Below are 27,514 nucleotides of genomic sequence, written 5' to 3'. Positions count from 1 at the left end.
GAACTAGTTTATCCTACTAATGAAACTAATTATTACCTAAGGTAGTGTACCTTGTTGAAACTATTATATCTCAATAGATAGGTATCGAACACAGGGAACAAAATGCTTAGCTAATTTTTATCTACTACTAACTAAGTTATTAATAAATTTAGAAAAAGGGTTCTCTCTAGTTTTGCAAGACTAGAAACTTAATTAACTAAACTAAATAACTATCAACTATTAAGGCAAATATTAAAACTAAAAACAAGAAGCACAAAAGGCGAATTAAACCAAGGTAATTGAGAGACTTTCGTTTAGCTTCAATTTACTTGCTATTATGGTTGATTTATGGAAGTGCAATGGATTATTGTTTCATAGGTTACCGGTTCCTAAGATGACTAGGTTAATGTTCACTAAACCTAATCCTTTAGCAAACAAGCTCATTCATACGGTGAGCAGGCGGAAAAACTACCAAGTTTCTAGTGTTCAGTTCGAGTTAAATTAGATTTATAATGATTAATTTGGTTTATTAGCTCAATTCAATATATGATTGGTCATCATATATTATCTCCTACGATTATTTACCCACTTTTCTATTTAACCCTGGGTTTTGGTCAAAACTCTAGTCCTACAATTTTGTTATTCACAAATATCATAAAATTCAAGTTCAATTAAGAAGATGGCCATATAAACTGAATTAAACGCAACAGTAAATAGTGAAAGCAGTTATCATAAGCATAAAAGGTTCTTTAATAAGCTAAAGTAAATAACCAATAAAACTTAATCCTAACCATAAATGAAACCATAATAAGTCAAGCAAATCAACACTAAACGAAAGTCATAGGGTTTTAGCCCATGATTCAGCAATCAAACACAGAAAAACGAATTTCATAGTAGTAAACATGATTAAGCTAAAGTAGAAAGATGTAATTAAGAGTTGTATTGCCTTAATGCTCTCAATTCCCAAGCTATGATCGACTTCTTCACTTCCAAGCTTCAAATCAAATACTTGGCCTTCAAAAATCGACAGTAGCTTCCAACAAAAGTTATAATTTCGGAGGAGAATGACTTGTATTTATGCTTTTCCTAAAAACAGACCACCATGACGTGGTTTTCGTGGTTATCCCGTATTCAGCATGTCTTCTAAATCAATCGGGAATGTTCAAAACACCACGTCGTGGGAAAGTTACCACAACGTGGAGAGTGTATTTTTTCTTCATTTTGAAGTCTTGATTCAAACTCCAAGCTTCCAGCTTCCTTTTTGTTCCAAGCATGTCTTTTACCCCTACAACACAATACATAACAAATAAAGTACCTTTTGTTCTATAAAGGACATAAAAAATAATTAGAAATATTAAGATATGATGTAAAATTATACGTATAGATATGCACATATCAATATACTTATTCTTATGCATATACTAATTTATATGTATATTCATATACTTATTCGTATGCATATGTATATACTTATTCATATGCATATGCATATAGTTATTCATATGCATATGCATATAATTATTCATATGTATATGCATATGCATATAGTTATTCATATGTATATGCATATACTTATTTTTATGCATATGCATATGCATTATGCATATTCATATAATATATACTATATTATAAAACATATTTATCATATCTTGAATTTTAAGAGATATAAGTTATAAAGCTTTTTATATAAATCAATTATGCATAATAAATCATTAATACCTGTAAAAAATATAAAGATGTGAATAAGGAAGATTATTAATAAATTCACTTTGTAGCAAAATAAAGTCATGTATAAAATTAATTTATATTTCTTAAACTAGACATTGTTATATCAAATTACATCAATAATATAAATAGGAAATATACATATAAGGTCTAAAAATAAATATTTTACTAAAAAGTGGTAATTTTTTATTACTTAATAACTAATAATAAAATTTAATAATTATTTCTCCGTACGAAACTATTCACCAATAGGGCTATTTGTCGTCACCGCTTTGTTTGGGCACACATCTAGTATGCATTTAATTGTTTTATGTATATATTTATTCTTATGCATATCTGTATTCTAATTCATATGCATATACATATATTTATTCATATGTATATGCATATGCTTATTCCTATGCATATAGAGGCATTATCTTGTTATTTAAATGTGCATGTGCATATGAACATGTTTTTTTTTATTTTAAATATGCATATACACAAAAATATGAATATAAATTAAAAATGCATTTTTTTGAAAAAAAATTAATATTAATTTCGAAATCTAAGGAATATTTTTGTCAATTTAAAAAAAAAATTAAAAAAAAATAGAAAAACAAAAAAAATCGTTTTTTTCAAATAAGCAAAAATATACCTTATATTTCGAAATTAATATTTAAAAAATGATTTTTTTTCAAAAAAAATATATATTTCTATGCATATATTTATTCTTATGTATATCTTATTCATATGCATATACTTATTATTATGCATACGCATATACCTATTATTATGCATATGCATATATGTTATGTATATACATATGCATGTATTTATCTATATGCATATGCATATACTTATGAATCATCATACAATTATTTATATGCATATTTAATATACTTACTCTTATGCATATAAATATACATAACCATAATCATATCTATTTAATTGTTTATGCATATACTTATTCTTATGCATATGCATGTGCATATACATATTCATATGCATATACATATGCCTATTCTATAATTAATTCTGAAGGTCTCTCCCTCAATTTAGTTCTCCATTGATCTTCTCTCTCTCTGCCTATATATATATATATATATATATATATATATATATATATAGAGAGAGAGAGAGAGAGAGAGAGTTAGGTTCAAATGTTTCTACTATCTATTGTGTGCATGTAGGATTGATTATGGACCAATCATTTTAGTTATTTTAAGAAAGTAATTAATGCATATTAAATGCTAAAGATTTAATTAATACTCATTATATTTTCAACATGTAATATGTATTAATTACTTTCTTAAAATAACTGAAATGATTGGTCCATAAATAATCATACATGCGCATAATAGATAGTTAGAACAAAATAACATAACCCTATATATATATATATATATATATATATATATATATATATATATATATATATATATATATGGAAAAGTGAATATACCCTTAAGGGTATATAAACTTAGGTACCCAAACTTATTATAATACGATGTTTTGTTTGTTATATTCATTATAATGTTCTTAAACTTCAACATGTAACTTGATTTACTTTCAAGATTTTCAAAATTTCATTATTATCTTTCTCTCACATCATATTTTTTGTTGAACACCTACTACGCTATATATAATATAGTTGAAAATGAAAATTATATAAGAGGAATATAAATGTGAAATTTATAAAAACCTTGGAAGTAAATCAAGTTAGTAGTTGAATAATAAGAACATTGGAGAGTTACAATGTATATATGATACAAAACGACATAGTATGATGAGTTTGGGTACCTAAGTTTATATACCCTTAAGGGTATATTCGCTTTTCCCATATATATATATATATATATATATATATATATATATATATATATATATATATATATAGGGCTAGGTTATTATATTCATACATCTATTGTGTGTTTGTAAGCACAATTCTGGACCAATGGATGAATATAATTAATGATAATGATCTGAAGGTCTATGATATTATAATGGGATATTATGTACCATATAATCATACAAATTTCAACATAATGATATTTTGGACAATTAACTACATTTAAAAAAGAAATGCTTTTGATTTTTGAGGGATAATTAATTCTCATAATTTTAAAAACCTATTATTTTTAAAACAAATTCAATTTTAATTCTACAGTAATTCTATATAATAACTGAATTTATCCTGATAGAATGACAACCATAAACTAGTAAAGGTGTTTTCGATTTTATTCTTCCATAATATAGTTTCAATTAAGATATTTTTGATAATTAACCTGGTTTAAGATATCTACACGTTCTTCATATATACATCCAAGTCAAAATGACGGTCTATGATTTTATTCTTCATATATATCCGAACTTAAATACAAATTCATACATATTCTTAAAGACTAGTAGCCTTATACATTTCAATATAGTTACACATATTCTAATAAAATATCATCAAAAATAAATAAAATTCTTAAAAAATAACATTCTTAAATATACAATTATTTAACAAATACACTTGTTATTCTTCAATTGTCCAAATAATCCACTTGATTCCAACTATTCTTACAAAATGTAATGTACTATTGTAAGAAAGTAATTCTTCGCAAATATATTTGTTGTTGAACTTGATTCCAAGTCTTTCTTTTGTTTGATCAATATTTGATTACTTCTTCAAGTCATTCTAAAAGAATAACATGCATTACTCATTAGTATTATCAATTAAGCAATTACTTGTTGTTAACATACATTCTTAAAGACATTCTGACAGAATGCATTTATACATTCTATGCTTTAGAATGTTTATACCATATTGATCTCTATGAAAAAAGGACGAAAAATCATGAACAATAGTATATTTGTTTTTTTTTCCGATAAAAACACGGCCTAAAAAATTAAACGAAAAAAAGGAAGTGAATTTTGTTATAATCTTGTGCATGTGCGTCAATTGTAAAAGTCTACAACCCTTTATTTTGTCGTTGACCGCTTTAAATTATGACGTTTTAGATTGGTTTCTTGGTTACGTGAAATTAATTAATGGCAATGCTACATATGTTTTGCATATTGTGTTCATTTGTACCAAAAAGTAAACTCTACTAAATGTGAATGTTTTTTGTTTGTTTACCAAAGCTTTAGATACATCCCCTCTCCTGTACATATCCATAAATATATAGTAGCCCGTCTAAAATCCAGATTCTTCTTATTTATTATTAAACTTGTTCGTTTCCCTTTAAGAGATCAATTGGAGCTGTCACCGTAGATGAAGAAAGAAATAAAATTTAAACAAAAAACCTAAATTAGAGGGGAAGAAAAGATTAGTAATACCTTAGTACTCCAGACAACTCCATCAACTGGTCTTTGGCGACTACAGAGACTAACCATCATGCGAGTGAGTAAAGCAGTGGAAATACAATTGCAATATAAACGGCAAAAGCATACCGGAAGAAACTTACGGTTGACGCAACTGAGAGACGAATGAACGTTACCTGCAATCACCAAACGAAAACAGAAAATGCATCTATAACAAAAGAATCGAACGACAATAGAAACTAAGGGTGCGTTTGGTTGTAGAAAATTTTCCAGTTTTCTTGGAAAATTTTCCAAGAAAAACAGAAATTTTGAAAATATGTTTGGTTTATTCAATTTCCCAAAGTTTTATAAGAAAATGAAAATTTTCAGTTTTCCAAATTGTATGTAAATTAGAAAAGTGATTTTTACAGTTTTCCAAACTCTTTCAAATTCGAATATGGAAAATGAAAACTCCACCGGTTCCAACGAAACGCGTTTTCTAAATTTTTTATTGAAAACTGAAAATGAAAAGTTAACTCTATTTTCTGAAAACATTTTCTTAAAAAATGAAAACAATTTTCCACAACCAAACGCACCCTAAGAAACCCACAAAACAATAACAAAACTGAAAACGTATAAATGTAGGAAGAAAACCCTAGAGAATTTTAACGTACCAACCGAGAGCGGAACAATGGCGAAATAAAGAAAGCAAAAGGAACGTTAGGGAGGCTTTGAAAGACATGAACGACGAACAAAAGTTACAAAAGACACATATAGAACCAAAACCAGTCTTTGGAAACAAAAACCCCCCAACAAAGCCGACTATTAACAAAGAGTGACTCCCTCCAACAGGGTGGTAACAGATCGACTTCAAACTTGATCTTGTTCATAAGCTGCAGCCCTTTGTAATATGTAAAAGAATTTTGGGGATTTTTAGACTTTGGTTGTCTAGAATTCCTAGTTTGCTTGATATTTTAAAGAAACTAAGAACAAGAAAGAATGGGGAATTTTTCATTTTCATAATTTTGTTAAAGACAATTAACACTTACTAATCTTGAACAAACCTATAACAAATAATTATCACGTGTTAATATAAGTCCACCAAGAATTTAGATTGTTTAGATATTGATTTTTATTTTACTAATATATATATATATATATATATATATATATATATATATATATGAACAGTGAACTTCCGTTTTTTTGGCAGAAATGGTCCCTCTATTATGCTTTTGGATGTAAGGGGTGTTTTTTGACATTATGTATATTCTTTCTCTATACGTGTTAGCAATCCACCGCGTCTTTGTCTTCCCCCACTGTCTCTCTCATCCGGTATCTTCTACAACCTTCTCGATTTTCTTTCCCTCCTCTCCAATGAACTAGTTGCCTCCCACCAACATCCGACATTTCTACTTCTTCTGATAATCATCAACCTCTACCAAGTCCTACCCTAGAAAGCGAGAATTTGCTATAGCCAATGCCAGCGACTTCGCTTCCATTACAGAGGGCTCTGAGTCTTTCTCTATATATCTTTTTTCATGGATGTTTGCTGATTGGTTCCACTTCCCAATCCGAATGACCGTCAGCTACTCGATTTCTTGTCGTCGACGTTATGTTCCGTTCATATGTTTAGATGTTTTCGTTCTGATTGTCGTTCATCTTTTCTGTTTCCCAGTTGTTCATCATCGTAGTTAGCCCTCCTCTGGAAATCGTCGTCGCCTCCATCTTGTCAGGTAGCTTAATGGCTTTTAAACCCTAATTATCAAAATCAGCTTTTCGAAATGGTTGTTGATCTGTGTCTTACCCACCAATCATATATGTCTAACTGTGCGTGTGAGAGAACACATGTAAAACGGTACAAATGGTCTGTTCATTTCTATATTTTTTCTTGAGATTTGGCCACATCTCAACGTCGTTCAGTACAACGTTTTAATTTGTGTTGGATTTTGCTTACAGATTGCAAGAGGAGGAATGTCAGGAAGGAGAAATATAGGGCTTCTTCCCGACAGAGTTTAAAAGGGTGCGATTAAAGCAGGAGAACACATCTGCACTTACAGAGCTTAGTTTTCTTACTCTCCCCATGGTATCAATTCTCCCTCGCTCTCTTTCCCTGTATATGTTTGTACGTCAAATATGTTGTTGATCCATACCATAGTTGACAAATTTTTACAATTTCTCATCCATTTCGATTTGGAATGTAGGATTTGTTATAACTTTTGATGACACGAGTTTCCATTGTGTACTTTATTAGTTATTCACTTATGGTAGTGAATGTGCAGATGCTTTTAAAAAGAATAGGATGTGGTTCAATCGAGTTGGCAGTCCAGGTGTTCGTTGAAATGTAGTACAAATGCATTTCTCTTTTTCCTGCCATTGAACATTCTGGTAACCAGTAAGTTTCCGTTCGTTTTCTAGGTATTTTGAAATATGAAGTTTGTGTTCTAGATTGCCTTTTAATTGATAAGTTTTTTATGAAATCTCTCTTTCTTTAATGTAAATATGGGGTATCTTGTATAAATAACCATCATGAAACTGATGTATAAATAGGTATGACGATTGATACCAACAGTAGTTTCTAAGGTGTTCTTTTTTTTCAATAATTTTCATCATAATGTGTGCCTTTTATTATTCATCTAATCTTTTTATTTGTAGGGTTCCGGCGAAGCAGTAACAACAGGTATAATTGTTGGTTTCTTGGGTTATGAAAAGCTTAAAGAGCTCTTTAATTGTTATAAAATGTTTTTGAACATTTCAACACACTTCCATTCTTAAAGATTATACTTTTTATTGGGATGTAGGTATGTGAAGCACTTTTCACAATTTTGTTCTTAAAAATTACCATTTTACCCCTATCTCTATGTGTCCACTATGTAGACCTGCCGCCTTACCTCCCCCATCAGGCAACATATGAAGTTTAAATGATTTCTCTTCAATTTACCGAAATCGCATAATTGTTATTCCTGTTCTTTAAATCAATGTTTGTGATTTTTAGCCTTTTTTCCCCAAAACTTACCATCTCTATTATCTTTTTTACTGGTCATTCACAACTCACCAGATTTTAGGGTTTTTTTACAGCTAAGGAATTTAATTAATCCCTGCCAAGGTAATGCATATTTTTGCATTTTGTGAAGGTTGTTATTGACTTTTTTATGTAATAGATATGAATGAAATTTGTTTTAACATATTGGCACAGGCTGCAACTCTTAACTTTGAGGATTTCTACAATATGCAATATGTAAACATGTATAACATATTCATGGTCCAATTGCAGGTATATGCAAATGTTGGATGAATTTATCTACATTAACTAATTCTTTTATGTCATTATTGTGCATATGTTTATGTATAGTCATTTTTCTGATGTATTCTCAGACAACTCTCTTCGTGATTATCAGATTACATCTTCTTCCAATAGTGATGGGTAATGTTTTTTTCCTTTGTTCTTACATTGTTAAATAATATGAAGAAAGGCATTATCGGATAGATCATTGAAGCTGGTTTCTGTTTTTTTTTCCAGTTTATTTCTTAGGTGGGAGAATCCATTAATGGGGTGGACATTGACTGGAGACCCGTATGCTAATTTTGGTGAAGCAGGACTCAGTTTTGAAAGTGAGGATGCAGCCAAAGCATTTGTTGAGAAGCATGGCTGGGAATATGTGGTACATATGCTCCTACCATTCTTCATTTATTCAAAATAGCAAAAAATAAAAGTATAATTGACTGATAAATGTAAAAAAATAGCAAGTTGCTTTTGTTGACATGTTTGTTACAACATAACACTTTCTAAAATCCATCTAATTATAGCAATGTCAATTTTAATGTCCTAATAAGAAGAAATTAGGAAATACAATGTATGCTTGAACCAAGTTTTTCAATATTTATTTGGAACCTTTTAGATCATTTAAAACCTCATAAGGATGGAAACAACTCAAATCTGTCTTTTGGTCCATTTTTTACACAAACACCCGAAGATATGTTGGGGGTTGATTTTGAAATTAATAACCATGCCCTCAAAATTTCCAAAGTTCACCTTCACTACAAAACACTTATGCTTGAAAATTCTAATTATACGCTTTTAATTATCATCTTTTATAGTTAGTAAATCATATAGATCATTCCATGAATTTAATTTATAGTTTATATTGAGGAAAACTTAGTGTTCATGTTGCAGAAACACAACATTTAATGAATGGTCTTCACTGGGCAGTCATTGACTTAAACCCTGGTCGTAACCGAACCCTGCGGAGCGGGGTGCCCCAGCTAGTTAGTTTTATATTTTTATAAAATTGCACTATGCTACACAACTAGGCAAGTGTGCCTATTCGTATAGTAGTATAGGAATGACAAGTGTGGGTTGTCGTATGGGTCACCTCCAATGCTCCCATTCATAGAAAAGTAAAGTGTCGCCTTCTAGAGACCTCACAACAACTTCCATCGTTTCTTCATCCTCATATGATAAGAACGACCTTTCCACATTACAAATCCACTCATTTGTGTTAGTTCCATCAAACAAGAGCATCTCACAATTTTGAAATTTATGGTTGGTCCCTCCCCCCTTAAGAATTGTTTCTCTTTTCCCTGTTTCAACTTCCGATAGTGGTGGCGGCAGCGGCAATCTATAGTTGTTGTCTTTACCACTTTTCTCTGAAAAAATAGAACAAGCCCTCTTGTTCTTACTGGTCATCTGATTCATTTTCTCCACAAGTAGAGAACATTGATTGTTCATAAATCGGTTAGAGCTGATTTCACTCCTTCCCATCCTTCTTTTGTTGCATCTATTGTTTGATCCACAGTAACAAGGTTCATTGCTTTGATACTAATTGTTATGAACTGGATTCTAAGAACAGATTCAATAACATAAAATAACCAAATGATTTTAATATTGATTGAAAATGGTCAATAATACCCAAAATGGTTACAAAAACTAAGGATAGATTAGCTGATTCGAGATAGCCACTCTCCCATAGGAAATAATTCCAGATTTCACACAAAAGATAGATACCTCTCTCTACGGGGCACGGTGCGGTTCAGTGCGGTTATTAGCCAAAACCTCACCACTAATTGCAAATGCGGTTAATCCATTTTCAAAACCGCTTGGTGCGGTTATTTTTGCGGTACGGTTTTGTCTTTTTTTTGTGTGTATGGATTTGGTGTGGTTATTTTGTGTGGTTTTTAACCAAATTTTAGAGCTCAAACGGTTTTAAGAGTTCAAACATATTACCTCTCTCTAGGGGTGCGGTGTGGTTCAGTGCGGTTATTAACCAAAACCTCACCACTAACTGCAAATGCGGTTAATCCATTTTCAAAACCGTTTGGTGCGGTTATTTTTGCGGTGCGTTTTTTTTGTATGGATTTGGTGTGGTTATTTTGTGTGGTTTTTAACCATAGTTTAGAACTCAAACGGTTTTAAGAGTTCAAACATATTACTTGTAATAATAATAAAAAACCATAAGGTATAACACAATTAACTTAAATCACAAACAATTAATATCTTAAAAACATCAAATCAATAGTAATTAACAATAAATATCTTAAAATTGTCTAATTTCACCATTTTTCAAAGTTAAACATAACAAAAAACCAACACTTGTATATAATATATTAACAATTAATAAAAAAAAATTGTATATAATATATGCGGTGTGGTGCGGTTTTTTTTGCGGTTTTTGAAAACTAATAACCGCACCGCACTGCAAATTTGCAATTTTTTAAAAACAGAAAACCTCACCATCGGTTTTTATTGCGGTTGCGGTTTTTGCGGTTAATTTTAGTTGCAGTGCGGTTTTTGTTAACCCCTACCTCTCTCCCTTTCCCACTACCCTCTTACACTATTTGACATAACAAACTAAATACTATAAAATGCCTAAAATGCCCCCTTAACCCTTGCAATAATAAGACTCTCTTTATTATGTTGATTAATGCATAACAGTTATCTAATGGATAACATACAATAATGCCTTATAAAAAAATCCATTTACTCTTCTTTAAAACTCTATATAAGCATAATCATCGAAGAGACTTGTTTTTAAATTTTTTTTTTACTAAAAACCACTCTAAAAGAGTATTTCAAGGTCATAATGTACGCAGTAACAGATAAGGCTGCAAAAATATTAAATTTCATGTTGCTTCAAGGGGATGAGTTGTATGCATTGTTTCCCCACAGGCTATCTATCCCATATACCAGAAGGTGCACCTATTGATGTGATTTTGTTGGAACCATTTAGATCGATGTTATGAAAACACAAAGCATTCTTCATAGCTAAGCTAGGCAATGTCATTGAAACACAAATCACATTTCACTGCTAGAATATCAACATACTTTTCATCTATTTGTTTATTATAACATCCATTCCTGTTACAACATTACACTTAAAAAAAATTAAATTACATGTAATTAAGAGAAAAGAAAGTAGAATGCTGAATTATCGCATGCCAACACAAATCATCTGGTATTATCTCAATCTCCAAGTGTATTTCATCTTGATCTTCATTCTACATGTAAGAGATAAACCAACAATAATGAGACATCTCCTTAGCCATTCCTAGAACTCCTAGAATCTGTTATATTAAAGACCAAAATTAATTAGGAGGTGAAGCATAAACGGACAAAACTTATTTAAGAGTCTACTTCAAGTTCAACACAAACATTATCCACATCGCAGCATCCTTTATGACTTGTAATATAATATTCTAAAGTTTATTAAAATTCCAATTCACTTTGAAAGGCAAAAGTTCTACCGCAACCAGTTTTAGCAAAGAAAACAACATAACCCCAACATAGGGAGATCATCGTACTCTATGTCCATCGTCTCTCATAGCCCCAACAGTACCATCCCTTCAAAAACTAAGGCCAATTAGGGTTTAGGAATAAAGACGGCGATAATATTTGATTACCTTTGGATGGCTGCTTTAATCGGACACAGTTGCCTTAGTTAATAAATAGCAGATCTGCTTGATTCAATATTGTGAGCGGGATTGGCATGGGAAAGTGAAACGATGGCCATCGTCCCCATCTTCTGCCGAAAGACATTGAGACAGGCGAGGTGGCGAAGCTTAGTAGAATGACGACAAGAAGATCGATTGAAACGAGTGTGAAATCTTGATGCCATCTGTAGTATTGACTCAGAAATTGGAAACGGAAAGAGATGAATCAACAATTGAATAATCTTGAAATCGACTGACGAAGACTATCGATTCAAATTTGAAAGAAGATAATTCCTGATTTATTGGATTACATTGCTGATTTTATAATCAAAGGGAACTAAGAATAAATCGGAGAAGAAGGGCAGTTTAGGCATTTCAAGTAGAAAAAAAAAGGAGCGGGAAAAGATGTTGGAGGGGCGTAGAAATTAACACGTGGATAATAGGTACTCTTTTATTGTTGGTGGATCGAGTCTTGAGTCATCCTTACTTTCCGAGGTCTTCTCAACAAATTGCACGTGAGACATATCCATATCCAAATTACTACTCACTCCATTTCACCGATTGCAACCCACATTAATCTTATGCGCCGATGGATTTCCACACAATGCATTTCCGTATAGAGCTCTACAACACCGCTGGCGACATTACTAGCGACCTCATATCAGTAATTTTCTCCCTCATTTATCTATGTTTTCTAGGGTTGTGGGTCTTCACTTGCCACAAGAACTAGGCATATGTTCACCGAATTCATATATTGATGGGTGCGTTGATTGCTATAGTGACTCTTGACATGATATTTGGGCCCACGGATTCACAGTGTGCGAAGCTGACAAGTACTGCTCATAGTTGTAGTGTGGTAGTTGTAATTTACATATTTAATTTACATATTCACAGTGTGCGAAGCTGACAAGTACTGCTCATAGTTGTAGTGTGGTAGTTGTAATTTACATATTTAAGTTTATGAGGGTTGTGCTTTTCTATACCGTGATCGTGTTGATGTGTGCGGGATGGTCTTTTTTTAGGCCAATTATACAAGTAAAAGAAATGATGATTTTGATACTGCTTAATGTAGCTTCTATATTAATAAGGGAAACCAACCCATTTCATATAGACATAAGGACTTGGTGGGGTTGGTTTTTTGTGGTGGAAAACATCGGCTTGTGTACATTTCTCATTACCGCTATGGGCACGGGTAAATGGTTAGATAAAGTTTGTAAGGTCGATGATGGCGGGAAGGTTGCCAGGAGTTTTGCAAAGATTGCACAAGCTACATGGATAGATGATGCTCCTAATTTGGCTTTAGTGTACTTTCATTTTTGGAGATATGCTGTCTTCTGTGTGAAGACCCTTCCAGATATAAAGTACACGCATAAGCTGGCTAATATGACGGAGGAAATATTCTATCTTATGTTTTGTATGGTATTGTTTTACATGTTTAGGCCAGCTGTTGAACATCAATATTGTTTTCTAAACGTTCAAGATGAAGTAGAGGTAGTAGTGACTCAATGGGATTTAGGTCCGACCCTAAACCGATGTAAAAGGAGAAAAACAAACCGAGGTCAGGCAATGATGTTGAACCATCCATCCCAAATAAATACCATGAGCCTTTGCGAATAGATGCTAGTACTTATGCTACATTGACAGCCTACAAGCTTTAAGTAGTTTGAGTTTTATTAGTTTTTGTTTGGTGTAGCTTCCATCAGAAATTTAAAACATTCAAGATTTGTCTTGAAAATATTAGGAGACATGATTGAAAATCTCATAAGTACTTGTGAATAATGCTACATTTTCATATTGATACTATTCATCAAAAATAACATTGTACTAACCGGTGTTATAAAAGATGTGTTATGACAACAAGACTAGTGGCGTAGCCAGGATTTTGTTTAGGGGTAGGCCAAATAATTTACAAAATATGAACGGTAATAAAATATTTCAAATGATGACAAAATATAACAATATATGCAGCAAAAGGTATTCTATTTATGTATAATTTGAAATTTTTAATAAGTAGGCCATATAGCAATTCACTTCCTCTAGTCTTTGGTAATTAACAAAATATAACAAAATACCCACATTAGTACAAGGGTGGGCCTTGGCCCACCCAAATAAATTTAAGGTTATATATATATAATCTTAAATTTATTTGGGTGGGCCTTGTACTAATGTGGGTACGCCACTGAACAAGACATTTCTCCACCATCATGTTATACTCCATCATGAGTTCACGGCTTTATAAGGAAAGGTGTACAACATGGTTTCTCATGGTGCTAAATTTTTGAGGCATTTGTTTTTTTAGTGGTTTTAATCGTGGTTTTTATTTTAATTATTTATTTAGGTTTTTTTTAGAGGGATTTGAACATTTTTTAGAAGTTAATAGAGTTTTTTTTAAGGTTTCTAAATGGAATTTTTAAAGGTTTTTTAGATGCTTTTTCAAGTATAGTTTCTAATATTTCTTTCATTTCATACATCTAATCTAGTTTAACATGTTTTTGTAATGTTCTATCGGTTGTATTAGAAGAGAACACTAGAGTTTTGGTATCTGTATATGTTGATTGTCAATAAGTTACTAAGTTTTAAAAAAAATATACATATATGACACCAATAAAATTTTGTTAACTTTTTGTTATTACTTTTCGTTGTTGATTTAACATATTTATCAACTTGATGTATTTGATATAGATATATAATCACATGATTTTTTTATGCATTAAAATTGTTGAGTATAACTTATACTATAACTAATAATAATAATAATAATAATAAATTTAAACAAAACTCAACACTTTAAGTTACACCTTAAAAAACAACGTTGATGGTCGTTTAATTTATAACTCCTACACAAAAGTTCATATACACCAAATGTGCAAAAATGCTTACACCTACGTCCGCTTAAGTCAAATTTTAAGCTTAGGGCAAAAACAAGAAGAAGACCATCTTAAATTACCAATATATATAGTCAAATTCTCAAAATCCCATCCATTCCTTTTTGAATCATTTCTCTTTCATATTGAATATAAATAAAGATGATCTGGTAGTACTACAGATGAGTATTTGTTGAACCTTGTAGCTATATTACATATTTTATGCTTCATACTCTAAACAAGACTACAAACAACCAAGCACCAATATAATAGTTTAATACTCAAGAAACTGTCAATTTTTTTTGTAAAATTATCAAAAATTATTTACAGCTGAAATGGTAAAATCACAAGCATTAAAAATGCAAGATTCAAGCAACTATCAATCCATATCATATGCATCTTCTCTATCGAATGTAAACATTAGTTATGTAAGTGGGTGTTTTAGGAAAAAGTACATGGCAAACTTGAACATAAAATAGCATGATAGTTAGAGAGAAATTACAAGAAGATATTACTTCCAAGAAATGACCTTGATTTCCATCTCAACCCGTTCTTTTACTATCATACAATGCAATACTTGAAATTCGTTAGAAACTTTGAACAAACACTCATACTAAATTATAAAATGATAATTTGTTTCCTATAACCAAAATACCAAAGTCAAACAAACCAAAAAGATAATCCTACAAACTTTGGCTATGTTTGACGAGCCACAATTAGCTTATTTTTCAAGTTATTTTATTTTGTCATGTTTGGAAAACCAAAAAACAGCTTAAGAGCCAACTTTTTCAAAAAGTTACTTGAACTAGTTTTAAATTTTTTTTTTCAAAAAATACCCTTAATTAATTATAAACATCATATTTTTCTAAATGATATTTTATGTCATCTTATATATTTCAGCTATCTTATCAACTAGTTCTTACCAAACCTCTTTTTTTATCAACTAGCTCTTCAGCTAACAGCTAGTTTTTCAACTTTCAGCTAACAACTAGCTTTTCAGATAGGATGCTAAACGTAGCCTTTATCTACACAAAAAAACTAATCCAAGATAACTCTTTCATGATTTTATTGGTAAAGTAGCTAAAAGGCTAAATAAAATGTGCAACTTAAAATAAACATCATCATAATATATACAAAAGTTATTTGTGCTCTTCTCTTTAATTTACACATATAAATGTGGCAAACTGGCAAAGAAAGTATATGATTATGGTGAACGAGCTAGACAGGTTGTTCCTTACTAGAAATTAATCAATTGAGTACAAAATCTATCTTACTACAACAATGATATAAGTTATTTGATAGTTATATGGATAATCTTGTAAATTTTTATAATCAGGTAGAAGTTTTTTGTTAAACACTATTTGAAATAACTTTTTGATTATGAATTTTTTGTTTAAATTAAAAGCTAAAAACTACTACTTCCAAAAGAAAAAAAAATTGAGCTTTTTCTTAAAAGCTAAAAATATCAAGCAATTCTCTATCATTCAACTGTCTTATCTTACACTGTTGGAGATACTCCTGAATCCAGATAGTTGACGAACAAATTCGGCATGTAGTGCATGTCCTCCCTGCATTGTGTATAAAGTCAGTGTAATTTCACAAAAGGATACAAGCTTTATAAGGCTATTTTGAATGACATAAGGGCATTTATGTCTTTTGCACAGACATAGATCGACAGCGAGTCCCTATCCCACATTGTTCTATATTTGTTGATGCATTTTTTGTCTCATTGAGATCAGTCTTTCAGTTCCAGGCTAATGTAAGTCAAACACAGTACAACCTGACCTGACATGACACAGACATACCTTATAAGCTATGATATTTGCAACAGGGAGGCCTTGACTACCATTGCGAGCAAAAAGAGAAACATCGCCAATAAGATCTAAAATCTTGTGCCTGCATGGCTCTTCAGGTGAACGCAAACCTGGATTCATCAACCCTTTACTTCTACTAAGAAACAAAACATTAAACTTCATCATTCATCATTCACAAAACATACTTCAAAATCTTTAACGAGTCTTATGATATCTCACCTAAAAACAACGGCATTCTCTAAAGAACCACCCTTGATGAGTCCTGCATTCCGCATCTTCTCCACCTGAAAATGCAATATAATTCTTCTATTTAGGAAATGTAAATAAAGGCAACATGAACCCATTCAAATGTATAATACCTCTTCATAAATGCAGAAGGTTCTTGAAGGAGCTATTTGCTTAGAATAGAAGGAATCATCGGTGGTGGAAAAGACTGAAGAAAACCATTGGAGGCTTAGATCTGGTACCTGAAATGAACCCTAAGGGGTGAATATATATATATATATATATATATATATATATATATATATATATATATATATATATATATATATATATATATAGTGATGTTAAATGTAAAGGATCAAGAGGTTTAGGTTTACCTGTGGAAAATTGATTCCATAACTGATACTAATTTGCTTAGAAGGGAATGCTGATATTACAGAATCTCCTTTTGAGACATGAACAGGTTGAGTAAGATATGGTGCTAGTTTCTCACAATTTCTGCCATTGGAATCCATAGCAACTGTAACCCCAACTTGCTCAATAGCTTCCACCCATTCCCTTGCTGATCCATCGAAAATAGGAACCTGTAATTTCATATGAAACCTATCAATCTGGCTGAAGATTTACGTCCAAAGTTGAAATCACGAATTAGTTATGTTTTCTGATCATACTTCGGCTGAAGGATCATTATCAGAGTTCACGATCTCGATTCGACAATTATCGACGCCTGTTCCCTCCAAAGCCGAAAGCAAGTGCTCGACAGTTCGAACAGTGTGCCCATCTTTACGAAGCGTAGTACAGAGCGGCGATTCTTCAGCAAAATCAATGGACGCGGGGATTAAATTGGAACTAAAATCGAAGTACCTCCCTTTTCCGGCGAGCTCAGGCCAAATCCTGACAGTCGATTGGTTTCCGGAATGAAGCGTTCTCCCTGTCTTTTCTATACAACCACCAATCGTCTGCTGCAACTTACCAGTCTGCATTCATCAAGTATTTACAGGTATTATATATATGTTATAAATCATCAAACTTAGAGATAGAGATGGACAGGGAATGAAGCATACTGGTCTCCATGAAATCAGAGCAGAGGATTTAAAAGCTTCGACGGCGGCGCCACGGAGTGTCATTTGAGTTTTGACGATGACTTCGAAGTGCAAATATTTTGCGTTTGGTTCATTTGAATTTAACGTTGTGCACCAAACTTAATGTTTTTACGGTTTACCCTCAAAACTTTATATATTCCCATTCCTATTACTATTAGAGTGAAAATGTAAAATGCGCTAGTTGGTTTGGAAACCATTTCTATTTCTATAGTAGAACTCGCAACTTTTGGGATGTGTTTTGAATCATGTAAATTGTTATGGCCTATGGGACTGAATATTGAACTAAAATTTTGCACGTGTTCATATGTTCGTGAGTTTTTTAGGAAAAAAAAATAGAAGAGAAAATTATTTTCAAGTTTTGTCAAGCAAAGAAAAGATGGAATTATAAGAAAAAACGTTTATTCGAGTTTTTTTTTAAGGAAGAAAAAAGAAAGAATCGTTAGGGATAATTTTTCCTTTTCGCCTCCTGAAAACAAATTTTCGTTCCATTTCTTTTTTTTTTTGCCCGAGAACACAAGTACTTTTTTCCTTCCTTTCTGTTCTCTTTAATGCCCTTATTTGTAAAACTCAAGAACAGCAAGTTGATATAATAAATTAATAATACAGGTTGACAAACTTCATACCCGACCTCAAATCATTTATAGTTTTAAAATACTTATATGCTAATACTTTTTGTTTCAAAATTATATATTAGTATTATGTGATACTAAAAATAAGATATTCGTTTTTATTAATTATGTTGTGATTTCTATTAGCTTATAACGAATTTCAGATATTTCAAACTTTATATGGTGATAACTGAATTTGTGTAATTTTTATTAGATATTAAACTTGTTAGACATTGAAATAAGTAGAAAATTTAAGCAATTCTTTGAATGAGATAACAATTAGGTTTTAGATAATACTAGAAATTACAACGAATAAACTTTATCCTATTATCCTATTAAAATTATAAACTGTGATACCCAATTCTCTTCTCATCGCTACCCCTACATATACATCGGTTTGTGTAATGATTATGTTTGGCCTAAAACTAAAACAAAACCAAACTAGAATAGTTTCAGCTTTTTGGGTTCTAACAAATCGAAATATAACCAAAGAATTTTTCAAGAACAACAATAAATTAAATCAAGAATCAGTGGAAGTGATGTCAACAACATAATAGTAATAGTTTAGACATCAACATGACAAAATACACTTGAAATTAATTAATGGCAATGCTACATATGTTTTGCATTATTTTGTTCATTTGTACCAAAAAGTAAACTCTACTAAATGTGAAAATTTGTTTGTTTACCAAAGCTTTAGCTACATCCCCTCTCCTGTACATATCCATAAATACATAGTAGCCTGTGTGAATTCCAGATTCTTCTGATTTATTATTAAACTTGTTCGTTTCCCTTTAAGATATTGTATTTGCAAAGAGGACAGGTGGCATTCATCTTCAACCATTTCACTATGCATGATGCATGAAAATGATGGTTGCATTGTAGCGAATGAAGCTCTGTTCCATCTTCATATTGGCTTAAACATATGCAACACTCCTAAAAAGTAAAAAACACAAAACATTTCTTTCATATATCAAAATCAAAATTGCAACATTATATCTATTTGGAATTATGAGATTATTAATTAAACTTACAGCATCCTCGGGTAGAAGAACACGTTCAACAGCTAAATATCCAACATTTGATTCAACAGGAACCATTCTACCTGCTCCCACATGAATATCAGGTTTGTTTTCATCATTGGACACCTGAAATCTGTATTTTGGAAGGACACTTAAGTCTGTTTCTGATGCACCTTCCTGGATATTATTAAGCATATAATATGTTAAAAAACTTAATGAAACAAAATATAAATTGTAAAATCTTGAAAAGAGAGTCATATAATCACCTGGCCAGCAACTGCATACAATATTGCAATGATGCAGGGCAAGCAACAACAAAGAGCAATTCCTATCAGACATGCTAAAACAACACAGAAGATAGCAAAGAACACATCGAATGCCAAAAACACCACACTCAACCTGCAATCATTCATATAAAACAGAAAACAAAGAATTGTAGGTGAATTGAGTAAGAAATGTTAGTTCATTCCACATGGAGAATATGACATATGGTTCAAGACATACCAGTATAAACGTGGAGCATTATGCAGAAGAATCTCTCCACCAGAAACCATCCAGTAAAAGCCAACTAGCCACCAGACAAATGATACCATCGTATTAAGATTCTCACATCTTTTGGTGTAACTGAAAATCCCAAAATGTTATGCATCAGTGAAAGAATCAATCATGTATACAGTATACAGAAGGTAGAAATGAAACCACTTTCTAGCATATACTAATTTTGATCCCATAACAAGTCTATTGTGATTTACCCGTTTTTAGATGATAAGGCAAATGCATTTGATCTAATTATACAAATGGGAACATATCATTGAGCATTCAAGCAACCAGTGATGCTAAAGCTACAATGAAGTCTCCTATGGAAATGGAAAACAATAAGATTCATAATTTTAAGCTAAATGAATTCAAGTTCAAGTGTATGAAACATTGAAACGGACCTGATTCTGTTAGAAGTCAAGAAAGCCCCAATCCTTCCATCATCATCCTCACTGTCGTTGAAACTCAAATCATTTCCCCCTGTCATTTCGTCTTCCTGTATTCTCCGGCTTCTCCGACTATATTCCAACCACACAAGCACCGCATGCACCGCGCACTGCAACGCATATCCGCAGATCCAAACCCTAATTGGAACGTTCGGTTTCTCCTCTACCGTGCAAATCAATAAAACCACCGAAACCGCTACGAAGGCGAGGTTCCATGTCATGTCTAGGGCAACAACTGGTTTTGAGTAGCCCCAGTCGGCTCGCCGCTCCTCCAGTTGTCGCGCTGCAGTCTCGCGCACCAACATAGACGCTCCACGCCGTCCCGAAGCACGGCCCAGGAGAAGGGCGAGTGTAGTCGGCCTTGCTCCTTCTCCTGATTGGGATTCGACGGTGTCCTGTCGTGGTCTGAGTAACGGCGCTGTCGTCTCCGTTGACATCTCCGCCATATTGAAACTTCCACAGGTGGATGGGAGGAGTGTGACGAGTTGTTCTTGATACTTGATAGGCTAACAAAACACAGTCGTCTCCTTTTTTATTATTACTATTTTCTTTATGGCAACTGCAACACGTAGCGATATGCTTTTTTAACTTTTTATTCCTTTTTTATATTATAATACTTTATTTTTCAATTATTTTTTGATGACTTGACTTTATACATTAATGAATTATCATTTTTTATATTTTATATAATTTCAATATTTGTATACGATTTATTTTGTATTGTTGTTTAATAATGTCAATTTGATTTGCTAGTCTATTATTAAGAAACCATTAAAATCATATTTTTATGGAGTATGATTTACAATTAAACTAAATTTTATATACTTTTGTAATTTTCATTATTTCGACAATAATTAATTTTCCGACCCTTCTCCTTGGACAACACAAATCCAAAAAAAGAAAAAAAAAACACCATTTCACATGTTAGATTTTTAAAAAAGATTGCAAAACATATAGTTTTTTTTCTATTCCTTTCCGACGACCCCACCATCTCTTTGTTATTGTCTGCATTTATCATGTCGTCACTCACACATTTACCTTCTTATCTCCCTCTTGTTATTTTATGAAAACCACGGTTCTCACTCACACGGTTTGAATCGACATGAAAGCCTTTAGGTTTGTCAAGTTTTTCTGTTTTGTCCATGTGACGATTTCTTGTTCATTTATGTCCTTATGTTTTCCAAAAAAAAAATCATTTTTGCCTTTTTTTTACATACAATAGTAGATTTCCATATTATCATGAAATTTTAATTTGCAAAAAAACCTTAAATTTATAAATATTTTATGCTTTTTTACCCTAAGTATGTTTTTTTGTCATATTATAAATATTCATACAAAAAAAATGTTTATACACAAAAAGGATTTTAACCAAGCAACATATAAATATGTTTTTTAGAATTATAAATACATAATTTCACCTTTTTAGAAGTATAAATACTACTAATATTATTATTATTACTAATATGTATTTTTTTTTTATGTTTTTAGAACTATAGATACACTTTTAGAAGCATAAACACATGTTTTACGTTTTTTTAGAAGTAAGGTTTTTTTGCAAATTAGATTTAATGGTAACATGTGAGATACATTTGGGTGGGTGTGGGGTGGTGGAACCTGCTTATTTTATTAATATTTACATTTAATAAAATAATAATAATAAAATAGTTAAAGAAATTTAGCAATTACAAATTAATCATTTTATATCGATTTGGAACTAAAACCGCAACAAAAACGAACAACGATATCAGAATGAAAAAAAAATGACTTTTGACATGAAAGTCTTTTCTTGTCGATCGCCACTAGACCACTCAGCCTCTCGATCAATCTCTTCTCTTTCCCTATCATACTTGGACTGTTGCCGGTCAATGGCTTCTCAAATTCGAAGCCAACTACTACGTTTTTTGTTCACCTCCTTCAGAATATGTATGTTTATGGTTTGCATTTTTATGACTTCCATTAATTGATTTTGGGTTTGTGACTGATTTGTGAAGAGGAACAAATAATTGAGTTTTTTTTTCCGTAATTGACAGCTTTTAACCTTGGGAGGCTTACTTCATAGGTTTGGGGAACATTAAGGTGTTAGGACTTGGATTTCAATGCCTTATGTAACCCATTGCAATTGGTTTTTTGTAAGGTTTGGGCTTAAATGGGTGAAATTGTTGTTACATCACTAAATTCCACAAACTTGTCTCCAAAAATACACACGTCCACATTACAAATCCATGTTCTTCATTACACTTATAACTCTCCAAGCAATACTCTTATCTAAAATCGACCAATTACAACAAAAAAACACACATTCAAGCCTCTCACTTAACTCATCACTATCAACTCTATGAGGACAATCATCATTCTTACATACCCGAACACGAAAAGAGTTCACCTCAAGACTTCCTTTACAATCCCTCACTCCCAATTCCCCAAATTCATCCGAAAGTTTCATATTCAAAACACCAAGCAACGAGTCATCATCATTAGAAACCCTAACCTCTTTGCTAATATTCTTTAAACTGCTTAAATTTAACCCAAAACAATACCCAAATTCCACTTCTGTTTTTCCACCTCCAACCATTGTTACAAGCTCATCTTGATGTATAACCTTGACTTTTTGACCTTTCCCCATTGTCAAAATCCCTTCACTCACTCTCTCATCGCAAACATGCAGTGAGGGCGTATCCGTAATTTCATCTTTTGGGAATTTAAAGTTGGGCGTCAATGAACTACGGATAAATGCGTTTGAAGCATCGGATTTTATAAAATGGGTTGAAGGGAAAGATACGGTTTCGGTATTTGCTGGATCAAAACATTCTATTCCTAATTCTGATTTGATTCTTGATTTAAGCAAATCCATTTTAGGTTTCTCACCATGTACAAGTATTACGTGTTTTGGGGACAGAAATTTCACAAGATCCATTATTCCTTTTGCATCCGTATGTGGGCTAAATGACAATTGATGAATCTGTAAAAGAAACAACTTTATACATATTAGTAAAAAAAAACATATTAATTATATAATAAAACGGATAGAAAGATACCTGGCAACGAACATCAATCTGTGTATCTTTATCCAAATCAACTTTTGTAGGCTTACCAGACATCAATTTGTGTCCTACGGTTCCAGCAACACAATACCTATGAAGAAAATAGAAAAAAGATAATTAATAAAAAAAGGAAAAAGATAATTACAAAAAGAAGTGATAAAAATACCCTGGAAGTGTGATGAGATTTGATTCACATGGAGCCCAATGTTTAAAAACTTCAAGTGAAAAACCACCACTAATCATTCCTGGTGTGGCAAAAAGAACACAAGGTCCAGGAGCATCAAGTAAAGTCCGGTCAAACTGGTGAACTGCATCAAGTCAAGATAAACATAAATAAATAATAATAACAATTGTAGAGAAAAAGTTATCAGAAAATGATTTTTGTGAGATACCATTTTTAAAATCGAATGCGTTTCTAGTAGCATATGTATCTTTCACCTTCTGGCTAGTCCAATTAATTAGCACTTTGTAATACAAATTAGCTTGGATTGTTAAACCTGAAAGAAACAAATAATAACTCTTTATCTGAAAAAAAAAACACATTTAGTTTATAGGTGATAAAAGAAAAAGAATAAAAGATGAGAACCTGCTGAAAAGTAGATAGGAACCTTAAGATTCATCCGCTCCCAGTAATCATCCAACAATATACAGAGTTCCTATTGAATAATTCATAAATAACCATAAGGTATATTTTTTATAATAATAATAATAATAAAAATAGGACAGATAAAAACCTGAGCTCGTCCAAGAGCAAATGTAGGAATCAGCACCTTTCCTCCATTGGAAACACATTTATGAACCTGTAATCACATTTCATCACTTGCATGTAATAAATATTCGTTAATAATTTTTAAAAGAAAAAAAAAATGGGAATTAATGAAGCTTACATACAGCCTTAAGGAATTCTCTCTCTCGAGCATATTTTGAGTCACGAATAGTTGTCGCATATGTCGACCTATAAAAAGTCAGCTGTTACTTAAGATACAATAATCTAATATACACAAAATTTTCAGTATTTAAATAATCACGAGTGCAAGTCATCCATTTAGCTAATTAAAATAATTTTATTGCAGACATTACCATGGTTTCAAAGCAAGTTGAAGCTAAATTTTTGATTCTCAACTTCTCATTGAGAATCATCACAGAGGTAACAACCAAAACAAGGTTACTACAACGACAACCAAAACCAAAGTAAATGTGGCTTTGACTTGCTTTGAAACCATTGTAATTTTTGCAATAATTTTATTTCCATTAGCTAAATTGAAGGCGTGCACTCTCATTTACTAATGGAAATGTGTGTTACTCAGTTATAAGAAGGTCTAATTGCAATCGATCGATTTGAGCAGCTCCAAGATGCCTATCAGGTGTCATGTTATAATCTCCTGTATATACCATAGCACTATCCCCCACACACGCATAAAACATTGCAGCTCCAAGAACCTTAAAAACACAATCCAAAGTACAATTTAAAAACAAGTTATTAAGATTTTTAAAGTATTCAGTCAATCAATTCTAGAAGCATACATGTCCAGCATAGTAAGCACGAATTTGAAGGTCTTTATCAACTTGCACATTTTGCTTAAGATCCACTGCAGTAACTGAAGAAAAAGTAGAAAAGGAGTGAGTTTGAATGTTTGATCATATCACTATTATGGCTGTTGTGAATTGAATTTCATACCTTTTTTCATACAATCAATGATGTTTTCATAAGTGAACTGCTGTTCTTCCCCCCTTCCAACCATTACTTTCCTGTAATCTTCTAACATAAGTGGAGCCAAGGCTTTGGTAGGATACTGTAAAGAATAAATAAGTTAATTGCAGTTGAATTCTCAGATATGAAATCACCATTAAAGACAAGTTGATGGATATACCGTCATGTAAATTGGTCCATTGTAACCACAAACTTCAGTGAAATATGGAAGAGCCCCAATATGATCCAAGTGACTGCAAAAATAGAGCCCATACTAATATCAGTTTTAAAAATTTTCTTTCTTATTTGTAAAAACTTCGGAGATATCAGGGTATTACAAGCTTACAAGTGAGTAATAATGATGCAAGAAAGGGCGTTATTGAAATCTCCAGATTTTGAAATCAGAGAGAAATCAGGGTAACGGTTGTGATCAGTGTAACCCATGTGCATCCCACAATCAAACATGATCCTTTTTCCATTTATAGATACAACCACGCAGCTCTTTCCTACCTCCTGTCCTGCGCCTGATTGTTTTATATTCTAATCAGATAACTAAGAAACAATTCCGATATGGACTAAAAAAATCAAAGATACGGAAGAAAACAGTACCTAGAACAAGACAATCAATCGCCATGAACTTTCTTCTGTAATAACTTGAAAACGAAAACCTAAAATGGAGAGTTCAAGTATCTAATTCTGGGAGCAACAATGGTGTGATTGCTAGTGGCAGCTTGAAGAGGCAAGTAGTGGCATTTAACTGAGCACATGGTATGCATTTCGTTAAATGCCAAGTATAACACACACTCATCAATTATTTCTTTCCGATATACAAACTACTAGAATGATATGAATTAGAAGTCAAATCGCAGCATAGAAAGAAATAAGAAAAAAAAATGCATACTTCAATCAAATTGCAACAAAGAAATTCATAAACACTCAAATGTTTAATAACCAAACATCATGGAACAATCGAATTGTGTTGACCAAACAACAGGAAGAAGAATTTCTTTGAAGTTTTTCTTGGCCGAAAAAAAACACACAGTTTTCGTCTGCATCGCTTCAGTTTCGTGAAAAAAAAAATTGCTTACCTGAGGAAGACGACAGCGAGGCGGAGACAGTGGCGTCGGCAGAGGAAGGAAACGGTGAAGGGAGCGACGGCCGGAGGAGAGTGTTCCTTCGATGGAGGCGTGCGTGTGTGCGTGCGTTCCTTCCTCCTCTGTGTGGGATTTCCAGAATCGCTACAGAGCAAAGGCAAAGACGGGAAATAACATTCCAAAGGACCCAGCTAAATTTTGATTGGATCGGATGGAATTGATGTTTTCGTTGGACCGGTCACACAGAAATCAAACGGGCCCTTCTCCCACTCGAGATCCTTTGATATCTCCCACTCGAGGAGATATCAAATATTTTTCGTCTTGAGTCTTTGTAAGTTAGCATGTTTCCAAACGGGTCTTGAAATAATCCGGTCTTGAAACATTTCAGTTTTTTTTCAGGCCGGTTTCAGACAGTATTAGGACGGTATTTTTTTGAAATGTTCTTTTTCGGTTCAGTTTTCGCGGTTTTTGTGTGCGGCTTTTTCAGTACAAGGTTTTTTCGACTCAGTTTCGGTCTCGTTTTAGACTGGTTTGGTCACGGTCCTTTTCCAAGATCAATCCAAGACCAGTCTTTTTGTTCATGGACCTACCCAATAACATGTATGCGTTGTGGATTTGTGCTTATTGTGGAAGGTTGGCCCAATGTTCCATTTGGGTTTTGGTTATCAAAATTTCAAAATTACAAAAATGTTTCTAAATGAAAAATTCCTTTTGGTTTACAACATAATTAATAATTTGCCAATTTTAACATGAATATTACATAAAATTTTTGGTTGTTACGAACAATTCGTTTTATTTCATTTGTTGGATTTCACTGGAATTACGATTCAAGCTCATAATCTCCAGAAGAAGATGTATTGGGATCACTTTGACAAATCGATCATAACCATCAACAATTAAACAATTCTCAATCTAGTGATCAATGATTTGGATCCTTAATTAAGGATTTAAGCTCATGTACAAGTTTGCATAGCTAGTGTATAAGTTCTCACGAATTAGGGCTCCAAGTCTTCAATTCCATCCTTAGGAATAGAATCACCTATTTTAATGATGTTATGGTATTACATCAATTCTTCAATTCCATCATTCGGAATCGAATCACATGTTTCAATGATGTTATGGTATTACATCAATGAATACTAACAAACAATTATCATCGAAACACACAC

At 32.2% G+C, this 27,514-nt stretch overlaps 3 protein-coding genes and 2 long non-coding RNA genes across 8 annotated transcripts; 1 reads left to right on the top strand and 4 right to left on the bottom strand.

The window, feature by feature from the left end:
- The first annotated feature begins 6,372 nt into the window (after nt 1-6,372).
- On the top strand, nt 6,373-8,915 carry LOC145094518 (uncharacterized). Its single transcript, XR_013703392.1, has 5 exons — nt 6,373-6,710; nt 6,934-7,060; nt 7,257-8,248; nt 8,350-8,398; nt 8,495-8,915. It is a non-coding gene; the product is annotated as an uncharacterized LOC145094518 (long non-coding RNA).
- Nucleotides 8,916-11,277: 2,362 nt separating this feature from the next.
- LOC145094517 (uncharacterized) lies at nt 11,278-12,630 on the bottom strand. The gene is made up of 2 exons (XR_013703391.1): nt 11,872-12,630; nt 11,278-11,535 (listed from the first exon to the last, which is right to left on the bottom strand). It is a non-coding gene; the product is annotated as an uncharacterized LOC145094517 (long non-coding RNA).
- A 2,966-nt stretch (nt 12,631-15,596) lies between these two features.
- Nucleotides 15,597-17,994, bottom strand: LOC145092642 (putative UDP-3-O-acyl-N-acetylglucosamine deacetylase 1, mitochondrial). Of its 2 annotated transcripts, none has more exons than XM_079030603.1 (7): nt 17,869-17,994; nt 17,476-17,781; nt 17,182-17,388; nt 16,939-17,046; nt 16,799-16,863; nt 16,571-16,712; nt 15,597-16,333 (listed from the first exon to the last, which is right to left on the bottom strand). In XM_079030603.1, the coding sequence occupies exons 1-7, from the start codon at nt 17,929-17,931 to the stop codon at nt 16,259-16,261; spliced, it is 966 nt and encodes a 321-aa protein (XP_078886729.1). In that variant the 5' UTR covers nt 17,932-17,994; the 3' UTR covers nt 15,597-16,258. The 2 variants fall into 2 exon arrangements, with proteins under 2 accessions (XP_078886729.1, XP_078886728.1); XM_079030602.1 differs by having other exon boundaries at nt 15,601-16,333; nt 16,571-16,715.
- Nucleotides 17,995-19,092: 1,098 nt separating this feature from the next.
- Nucleotides 19,093-21,051, bottom strand: LOC145092641 (E3 ubiquitin protein ligase RIE1-like). Its single transcript, XM_079030601.1, has 5 exons — nt 20,476-21,051; nt 20,042-20,161; nt 19,804-19,936; nt 19,550-19,714; nt 19,093-19,451 (listed from the first exon to the last, which is right to left on the bottom strand). The coding sequence occupies exons 1-5, from the start codon at nt 20,964-20,966 to the stop codon at nt 19,290-19,292; spliced, it is 1,071 nt and encodes a 356-aa protein (XP_078886727.1). The 5' UTR covers nt 20,967-21,051; the 3' UTR covers nt 19,093-19,289.
- A 1,616-nt stretch (nt 21,052-22,667) lies between these two features.
- On the bottom strand, nt 22,668-26,620 carry CPSF73-II (cleavage and polyadenylation specificity factor 73 kDa subunit-II). 3 transcript variants are annotated; one of them, XM_079030599.1, is made up of 14 exons: nt 26,340-26,620; nt 25,861-26,084; nt 25,598-25,775; nt 25,433-25,505; nt 25,240-25,354; nt 25,086-25,159; nt 24,865-25,001; nt 24,453-24,516; nt 24,296-24,361; nt 24,148-24,217; nt 23,954-24,058; nt 23,728-23,869; nt 23,556-23,652; nt 22,668-23,479 (listed from the first exon to the last, which is right to left on the bottom strand). In XM_079030599.1, exons 2-14 carry the CDS (start codon nt 25,883-25,885, stop codon nt 22,733-22,735), a joined length of 1,893 nt encoding a protein of 630 aa, XP_078886725.1. In that variant the 5' UTR covers nt 25,886-26,084; nt 26,340-26,620; the 3' UTR covers nt 22,668-22,732. The 3 variants fall into 3 exon arrangements, with proteins under 3 accessions (XP_078886725.1, XP_078886724.1, XP_078886726.1); XM_079030598.1 differs by having other exon boundaries at nt 25,861-26,008; XM_079030600.1 differs by having other exon boundaries at nt 25,861-25,919.
- Between the last annotated feature and the right edge of the window lie 894 nt (nt 26,621-27,514).

Source organism: Lactuca serriola, chromosome 3 (genome assembly GCF_051521515.1).
Source record: "Lactuca serriola cultivar US96UC23 chromosome 3, Lser_US96UC23_V15, whole genome shotgun sequence".
NCBI lineage: Eukaryota > Viridiplantae > Streptophyta > Magnoliopsida > Asterales > Asteraceae > Lactuca > Lactuca serriola.
Note: the sequence above shows the minus strand (reverse complement) of the source record. Positions and strands in the feature narration are given on the sequence as shown.